The 10000-nt window shown below is 41.7% G+C and overlaps 1 protein-coding gene across 3 annotated transcripts in view; it reads left to right on the top strand.

The window, feature by feature from the left end:
• The window catches only part of LOC125950977 (protein slit), a 141401-nt gene that overhangs the window by 33117 nt on the left and 98284 nt on the right, over positions 1-10000 (top strand). For all 3 annotated transcript variants that reach the window (XM_049679406.1, XM_049679404.1, XM_049679405.1), the window contains exon 2: positions 8345-8868. In XM_049679406.1, coding sequence (XP_049535363.1) covers positions 8612-8868 — 257 coding nt within the window. In that variant the 5' untranslated portion in view covers positions 8345-8611. The remainder of the gene's footprint in view (positions 1-8344; positions 8869-10000) is intronic.

The raw sequence follows: 10000 nt of genomic DNA on the forward strand, positions 1-10000 counted from the left end.
AATAGCCAAGTGCTTGCAGGCAATTAGCGCTATCCAATGAATAAAATATTAACTAGCAGATGCTCATACTACCTTATTGGTATTGTGGAATCGTGTCCGTCTCTTGGGGAATTCAGGAGCCCAATGGCTGATGCTAGCGAACTGGCAGGTCCTAGCTAGGCAGCGCAAACTAGTTGAGGAAGGAGCTTCAAGGGAAATGGCCAATTTAAGCTAACCAGTTCAACCAACGCCGCCTATAAATAAACGAAGCAACCATTCCTTTTCGGTAGATTAGCAACGCTAGACGAGAGCGGACTGGCGGTTTGTTTTATGAGCTGCGTTTTCTGCAATAAAGATAAAACCGAAAAGCCGTGGCCACACGGGGCGAAAATTTGCGCGCAAATTGGCACATTAATGCCAAAATGTTTTCGCTTCGTGTGGCAGGGGTAAAAACCCGAAAATTTATGCCGAAATGTCAAACGTATTGTTTTCATCTGTGTTTTGGCCGCTGAAGTTGATTTCCGAATAAATTTTGCAGTTTTTAACGATTTTGTTGCTGTTGCTGTTATATTTATATTAAAAATGCAAAAACAATACGAAAAGAACCTACATTTTCGTAAATAAAGCGTTCGATAGCGTCAAGGGTTCAGCGAAAAAGTCCGCGGACGTATAAAAGTTTGACAGCGTGTAAGGGTTAAGCGAAACCGTTTTGACATTAATTTTTTCGTTTGCGCTAGAGTTTTCGCCCCGTGTGGCCACGGCTAAATAAATAATAACGCTTGCTGCATAAATCACACAAATTGTTGCCAACACTTCTACCGCGGGCGTTAGAAATGGCAGAGAAAGCACAGGCTATGGTGTTGGACTACCAATAAAGCTAACAGGCCGTAGAAACGTTTAAAGTGTGCCTACATTGTTAGTCTGCTTGCGATTGACCTCACAAAAGGAAGAAGATGCATTCAGAAACGTTAAACGGGTCTACATTTCACAGGCAAAGTGTTTCAGAATCGTTGAGTACATACCAATGATCGAAGTTGGTTTTGATTTCAAATTTTCAAGAACAGGGTCATTCTTTTGAAGAGTAGGAATCGCTACAGGATTAATGGTTCATTCCGAAAGATTATACAAAGCAATGCATCAATCCGTTCGGTGAATAATGAGAGTGAGCGCTACGAGAGAATACCTTTTCATTCGTGAAATGCATGACATTCGTTCAAGGCATGCAAAACCACTGGCTATTTTTAATCGACGTTAAACATATTTCAAGCATCTTTTTGGCATTTATTGTGGGAATTTTATTGGTAAATTCATAACAATGCGGACTCATTAATTTTAATCATTTCGAATGGCTTGCGTCACTGAGAGGAAAATGAATAAAAAGACCACATTCTCAAATATGCGATAGAGAAATGTTTAACATGATAAAATCGTATTCGTACATAAGTATTATGAACAGCATTAAGGGAAATATTTTGAAATGTCACTCATTAAACATGATTTACATATTAATGCATATTTAATTTATAATATTCCTGAGTCTCGCATGAATGCAATGCACCCTTTCCATCCATCTGACACACGACAAATGATGTGGACCAATGATGTGGACCGCACGTGAGAAGAATGTGACGTTCCTTCTATCTCGGATTACTATGGAGCATGAAAATAGGGATCAAACTTCGCGGTCCAGAGGCCATCAAATCGGTCGTCGGCTGATGACGCATTTCTGTGTCGTTATCATACGCTGTAAGGCTAAGGTAGCCCAGAGGTGCATTCTTTAATGAGAGGGAAATCCACTTTTCAATATCCACAGCGTACACTGTGATCCGTGAGACAGAAGAGAAATAGGGAAAAGGTAGAAGTAATGCACGATGACCAATCCTATTAACGAGGGGTAAAAATTTAATCGAGTTACCGCTCGTCTCCCGCCATCGTTCAGCTTTGCTAGGGATTCTGTCAAGGGGATTCGTAAACCAAAGGTCCTTCGGTCATGAGAAAAGGGGTTCGCATGTGTCGCCTCGAGCAAGCATTTGGATGGATTGTTTGTGAGAATGATTGTGAACCATCTGCATCATATTTCACGATCTGCAGGGCTGCATTCAAAACGTTGTGAAGAACTCTCTATGCCACCGTTAATCCTTTCTCATGTCAGCGGACAATCATATTTGCCAACTAAATTCTGATAAAACTATTCCAATATTACTTGAGGCGAAAGGGAAGGCTGCAGCATATCAATTTAAAGACTTTCAGAAATGGTTTAACTTTCCATAATATTTTGTATCGTATGATATTTCACAAACTATGATTGTTTCGTTGTTTATATTCTTCCGATGGTTGTACAACATCTATGTTGAAAAGACTTCAAAACACTGCAGCAAGCTCGCGTTGGGTCTGATATGCGTTTGCGTCCGTCTATTGTGCTGCGGCCAATACATAAGTGATGCATAAAACTCATTTTGTTTTGTCTGCTAGGCGTTGTCTGTTGATTTGTTGTTGGTTTATGTTATTGCTTGCAAAGAGAGCGTTGGGTTGGGTTTCAAAAAGTCCAACGAAAGTATGTAAGATAGGGATAGTGAGTTGAACAGCAGCATAAACGCATAAAAGATGATCTTGTTACTTCCGAGATGGAATGGTTGTAACCTGGCCTGATGTTTAACCAACTTTTCAAACAAATAAGGCCACTGATTTTGGTTGTGTTGTGGCATCACTAGAAGTTGATTTTCATATCAGGTTGTCTGACGGCGAGTCTCGGCACACATCTTCCTGTAGTATTACAGTGTGGGTGTTAGTTTGCAACTAGCAACTTGAATAAGCAAAACATTGAGTGGCAGCAAGTGGGCAGTGAACAGCGCCTCCAAAGGAAGAGTTCTAAAGAATGCTGAAATACAAAGTAAACAGCAGCATCAAGCTCAGACCGAGTTAGTCTCTCTTCCGCTGCTTAAGAAAACACAAATATCTAGTCCGGTTACACGTTCACGAAGTAGTCCAATAAGAAAATAGTTTGTTCAACTTCTGTTTTCATTACGACTGTGTTCTGCATTGCGTGGGTCTGCAATCGCTCCTCCAATGTGGTTTGAACTGCATTACTGTTGTCCTTATCTCTGCTCCATGGCATACAACTATGCGCTGTGTTCTTTTTAACTTCTGTTGGTTTCATGTCTTGGCATCGCAGCATGAGATTGTTCTTGATCCAACTGCATTTCTCCAATTTAAGAAAAGGCACGTTATGCTGATGCGGAACAAAATAATCTCTCACATCCGGATTATGTTCAAAGTGTGTTCTGTCATGCACGCTCTGGTTCATTGCGTAGAGCTCGAGAAAGTAACTCGATGCTGGATGAACGTGACCAACATCTCGAGAAGAATGCATTCCAAGCCTTTTTGTCCACCCAGTTGACTTTCTTCGTCGCTGAGCTGACGATAGTTTGTTCGCACCAGCAACCATCAATCTCACAAGAAACGGTGGAAATTTCTTTTTAGTCTTCCTCTTTTCATCAAATTGTTTTGTTCACATAATGTTTGTTGTCTGAGTCTACTGACACTGATCTGATTTGAAGCGACTATTTCTACTCCACCGGCGGTTACAAACAGACATTTGATAGCGTGTGGTTGGAGGAAGCTCACAACCTAATTGAAGGCGTAGAAGTGCTCTATTGCGTGCTAGAACACACATGTCGGGCGTCCTCCATTGGTAATCCTTTAAATCCTTCTTTCTTTTCCGATTAACAGCACCGTCTAGTCGCATACGAGAGTTCATTACCTTTTCGAGAACCTGTCAAAAGTGATGCGTTCCCCAAACATTACCCCAATCCGTCATACGCAATGTACGCAGTGTGCGTAACGAGTCGGTAAACACATTTCTGGTATGTGCCATATGAAACTGCGCACGTTGAAAATTGGTTGGGAGTGATTGTAATCCAAGGATTGGGAAGATTTGCCAATCCAAGGATTGGGAAGACCTTGCTATGCAATGACGTCTCATTTCCAGGAGCAAATTATTTCAGATAAAGAAAAAGGAAACTAATGGGTCCATGAACGAGGCGGTGAAGGAGGGTTTATTGGCAGCATTTAGTCCTTCATTTAGAAGGGTTATCGTTATTGTCCGGTTGTTTTTGCATCATCTATTTTTGCCGATGCAGATGAAGTGAATTATTTCAAATATACTTTCCACAATATTGAAAGAAGACTACATGATTTACCCATGCAACTGATGTTTCAGTACATAATTTTGAAAACAGAGTTACAGCGATTGTGTAAGTACCAATAGATGCTATTCTATGAAAATCTCACAGATGACGGCTATTGGTTGGCATGCCCTTGTTCATGTGGAGCAAGAAGTTGAAGTCTCAAGAAAATCCAATAATCTGGTTTATGTTTCTTGATGACCGTTATTTATATTTCTCACAGTATGACCGCGCTTATGTTACGCACGTGCCAGGGTCTGATGGGTTACAACGACCGAGTAATCTAGCCGCAACCAGAGCTTCATCCATCGTGAGATGACCAGCGGCAATATTTGTACCAGCTCGCTAAGCCCCTGGCGGGTGGTGAACATCAACTAACCCTGAAACATTCTCCAGAGGAAATGATTATGAATCCAATCGAGCGAAGGTAACATACTCTCTCCAGAAATCCTGGCGCACGATGAAGTGTTGGGATCAATTTGAAGAACTGGAAGAGAATGCAGAGGCTACAACATCACTTGAGTGCATTCGATATTCGATTTCAATGTCTGGAAGGGTGTAAAATAGCAAAAGAACAGAGAACGCTGTATGAACAAACTTCGGGACAGTAGCACACGCTGGTTCTAATATACCCTGAAGTGCAGCAGATCAATCATGTACATTCAAGAGCACCGTAGAAGCCCGACAGATGCCCACCTTCAATTGTTCGCCTAAAGGTACCGAAGAGTTGCGTTGTTTATCCAAGACCACCGAATACCGCCGAGGGTTTAATGCTTCCATAAACAGCGAGGAAAATTGTTGTTTAAGCACAACAGGCCCGGTGTTGGTCACGTTCTCTGTTTAATCTCTATCCAATCAAAAGGGTGCGTCCGGTATGTTGTTCCATGCACCGTTCCGTTCTAGACAGAACATGGGACCAGAGGGACGCGTGATGTCGGTTCGATGCTGTTACACGGTTGCCACCGATGCTGGACCGTTGATGGAAAGCTCTTCGACACGTTCCGCCTCGAGACGACTGACCAATTCAAAAGGCCGACGACGAACGACGTAGTTTGGAGTAATGATAACTGGCGCGGGAGCTACGCAGAGTGGTCGTTTATGGATGGAAAAAGCACGAGAGAAGAACCCGAAGTAGGGTGGTGAAGTACCGATTCATTCTTGATAGGAAGGGAAGCTTATCCTATCGCAAACATATTGTAACCGTATGTTACCGTCTATGGTTCGACTTTGCAAAGGGTGTGAGTTACACAAAAGCGAGATTAAAAATCATCCTGAGCGTATATAGAATAGATTGTAAAGAGAGAAAGAGGGAGTCAACGGCCATGTTCGATTGATTCGGACGTGGTGAAAACGCATGTTAACGGTGGCAAGGTTAGGAGCTGGTCATTTCCGCTTTGTTTCCGAGTAGATGTGTTTCTGGAAAATACTATGGAAATTCAAAATCATTAATGTCCCTCAATGCATTGCAAATTATTTCAGTAGAATACGGTTACATCAAATCAAATCACCACCCTCGCTACTGTGATGTTTCGCTTCTATGTAAGACTCTTGAGAATTGTCAAAATTCTCCCAAGGGGTGACACAAACTGTGCTTCATGCGCTGGGAAGGGGTGTAATGATACTCTATGATTGTAATGAGATGTTTCCCCGCTTATCGTGACAACGTGCCCAAGAGACACAATCTTGAATGACAGGTTGCAATCGAGAACAGTTATCTCATACTACTTTCACTCATGGATATGTTTAGAAGAAACACTTTACAAAAACGCTCGAGAGAGCGTGCTTATCAGAAATGTTCCTGTCACAATGATTATTTCTATAGATCGTGTGCAGTATTTAGCGAATGGAGGAAAAAAAATCTCGTTTTCAAATATGTGTGGTACCAAACAGTGTCGTCCATGCAGTTATTGTGGGCTTGAAAACCTAATTACATGAATGAAACTCGTCCCCTGTAATAGAACGGAACAGAGCACAAGCAAATCACAACGGTACATCCCCTTGCAAGAAGTCCCATACCCTCTGCACACAAAGCGGAGATGGTGTTGTTTGATAACAGAAGCCCTCCTGTCTGAACTCAGCTACGATGAAACATTGCTTGTTCAGAGATGAGGCGAGAAAGATAGACACATACACTTGTCTTCCTCTTGTTGGGTACGAGGCTATGGAGCGAAAGACTTCTGGGGCAGATTCTCGGTACTTTCCTTACGCTGCGGTTGTATTTCGCTATGCGAGAAGTATGTCCAAATGCATGGTGAAAGAAACATACCAAATGTACCAACAGATCGCTGTTTCAACGACACCATACACTCGCACATCTTCATTCTGATGCGGCGTGCGTTGTTATTTAGAGAAGGTTTCTTGTGCGGCGTCTGTGCTATCATTGTATCAACATTTTGTGGTTTGAATGCCGCCATGAGAAACGAGATGACAAAATAATTCCTTATCGACGATGATGTGGTCGACCAAGCAATGTTTTGTGGCAGGAAAGATCTCTAAGCCAACGCCGCATCTGGATTTATACCAAGCGTGCTGAGGAATTTGCAATCTTGGCTCGGATGATATGCTTCAATACGAGTATTTTGTTATCAATACACTGATCCGCTGTAACCGCTTTACTTGTCTCAATGTCAACAAAACGGCCAAAGCATGTGGACGATTATCTGTGATTGGGGCTTTCGTTCCAGTCCCTTGATTAATTTATTTGCATTTAAAATCTACAGAAAGATTTGTCGTGGAACTGTCCGTCCGTGACATCCACGCCACAGATTGGGTGAATGCACGGTTATCAAACGTCAATAAAAGTAGTTAACATGGAAGGTGAAGTACAGTGAGCATTTCTTCCCCGTACAGTAGATGGACAATTGAAAGATCTGTTCCAAAACAGCATTTTTCTTAACATTCCATCTATTGCTATCTCACAAATGTGATCGGGAACAGCGCAGAAAAACTATTCCAATAAATGTCGTACAAATCAACCAGATGAATGGTTCCCAAAAACTTCTCTAATATATCCATCAGCGTCCCTTCCCATGATCAGACCTCATCCTGTTGATGCCAACTGGAAGGTTCGTTTGCAAGCTGAAACTGCACATATGGTATACATTTGTCACTTGGCCACCCAACAGCGCGGACGTCATGCTGCACGGATCGCGTCAGTCCAATCGCAGCTTCATTACTTCGTTTCCTTCTTCTCCATGGTCACACCAACCAGCTGTAATTAATTAACGCACAAATGGCTTCCTCTTTCTTGGGTTTGTGGGATAATAAGTAAGGATTATTAATGCCTTGGCTGGGTTGATTTTTTTTCATTTTTGGTTGACATTAGCACGTGCCACGAGAGGGAAGAAGATTTGCGAAATGCAAAAAATTGGGAATGTTTACAAACGCATCGCAAATAGGTTTGGCTTGCATGCCTGAAGCGGTTGTCTGGCTCACAGAGTTAAATTGGTAGTCCCGTGATTACGAAAAGTATATTAAAATCTATCGAAGGAGAGACCAATGTGCATATTACATGTTAACTTATAGCTGACTAACATACTTTAATTCTTTTTGCTATTTTTTCAGACACATCATCGAATGTTCATCAAAGAAGTGCCACGTTTTATTAGCAACTGAGGAAGCCATGCTACATTCATTTTCCAAAGCGACCGATTTGTGAAATTTCAAAATACCATTCTATTCCTATCATAGTGCCAAACAGCAATTTTTCGTTATTTAACTAGCGGGCAACACTAAATTTTCCATGCAAGGCAACTACAGCAATAAACGGAGCGCGCGTATCGCAACCACGCTGTAAATCACAAAAGATTGAGTGCAGCATTTCTAAGGACATAAACCAGGATCATAGCAAACAGATGCATGCAGAGCGCTGCAGTTCGTATCCCGAAAGCAAAACTCTCGAACAATAAACTTTACGGTTTCATGGTGCATATGGAAACAATCATCTCACCTTTGGGTTAGTGCAAACCTGTCCTGATCTGCGAATGTGCACCATTTACCGAACTGAGAAACAGTGACCGCGTTCAAATGAGTTTCGCGCTTTGGGGATCAAGCAGGATTAACCGGATTTGTATTTGTGCAATGAGCTTCACTTGAACTATTATTTGTGTCACTAAGGGGGTGTTAAGCGAAAATAATTAAAACACGAATGCTCGAGTTCTAAATGCAATATTTGTTTTCAGCCGAATGTCGTGCAAAGTGCAATGATTGTTCAGTTTTTAGCCGCAAAATATTTGTTGGAGTAGCGTATGTCCTGTGTGGTAGTATCCGGTTCAAGTGCTCGTTAATGTGATCGCTGGAATTTCAGCAGAAGGTGTGACAGAGGGAGGTTGCGTATTGTGAATGAGGCAGAACCATAGGTTGACGACGTAAGGATCAGCAGCATTGTTAGAAGGCTCATCATCATCATCATCCTCAGCATCAGCGGTTGCCGTTTTCCGTTAGTCATTATGACCAAACGTGGGATTTGGTCAGGTCCACAGTTCAAAATGTTGATGCTCCTGGCAGTTGTGACGGTGTTGCTGAGTTTAGTCTCACCATCAACAGAGGAACCTTATGGTGGAGGTGGTGGAGGCAGCGCTGGTGGCTACTTTGGAGCCGATGCAAAGTGTCCTCGGCTGTGCTCCTGTACCGGAACGACAGTGGATTGCTCGCACCGCGGATTGACGCAGGTTCCCCGGAAGATTCCTCCAGAAACGGATAGACTGTAAGTATTATTGTTCAACCTGCATGATTTGTATCATTATCTTTTTAAAAATGAGATTTATTTCTCCTAAAATTACCTAAAATATCACGAGATATAATGTATTAGATGCCAATAACGCCTTCTCATATTGCGGTTTCGTTGCTGCTTTGTTGTAACTTGCAATAGCCAATGCAAGTTACCAAGAGTTATTCTGCGACTGCTAGCTTATGAGTCCAAGTACTCTTTGGATCTTTCATTCTTGCAGTCGTTTTCATATTCACCATGGTAGAGGCGACGTTAAATAAAAAAAAGACAGCAAAGCCCTTGAGCCACATCGTATCAGACGGTTGAGGATTGGAAATAAATAAAAAGTAAATTAAAATGTTAAACATCAACTGTACTCTTTGCTTTCCAAGGCTGTGACTCCCACGTAGCTCGCATGATTTTTGCGGTTGACCCGTGAACGGATTAAACTACCTGAGATGTATGCGTTGTCATTGCTTTCGTCGCCCAGCACTCGCCATGTTCATATCTGAAAACAGTCTACAGACCGTTGCAGTGCTTCATATTTCAATTCAAGATATGTGTCGTAACGGTCACAAAGTCGCTTGTCTGACAACAGTTTGCTTCTTCTCTGAAACGTGGTCGAGAAACTGAAAGAAACTTTTAGTTATTCCTTCGATCGTAGTTCATTAATTATTCACATTTTGTTTAATAAAATCTAAATGTACATACTTTGCACGTTATGTACAACAACGCGTCACTATCCTTTTTTTATAACTATGTATAAAATTTCATAAAATACGCTTTTAAAAAAACCATTTAAAAGAAAGAACATGCGAAAGGTTTTTTTTTATCCTCTCTTAGTTCTAGTCCCTTAATTGAACCTGACGTCTACGGCATAAAATTGGATTGCATGAATGTTCTCATCGTTTTATTTCTCACAACATTTCAGTGTACCTCGCCCCTTTGTTATATGGCGTGTTGAAGCGATTTTGATGTCTTCCATGTTATTCCTTTTTTTTGCTTTGACCTCAAAACCATATTTTACCTGTCCGCACCTTATTATAGTTAGCTGGCAGCGATTTATGGTAAATCAATCCGCTACACTCTTTCCACTTGAAATGACGTGTAGTCAATTGGCAAGAATGGA

The sequence above is a fragment of the Anopheles darlingi genome, chromosome 2 (genome assembly GCF_943734745.1).
Source record: "Anopheles darlingi chromosome 2, idAnoDarlMG_H_01, whole genome shotgun sequence".
Classification (NCBI taxonomy): domain Eukaryota; kingdom Metazoa; phylum Arthropoda; class Insecta; order Diptera; family Culicidae; genus Anopheles; species Anopheles darlingi.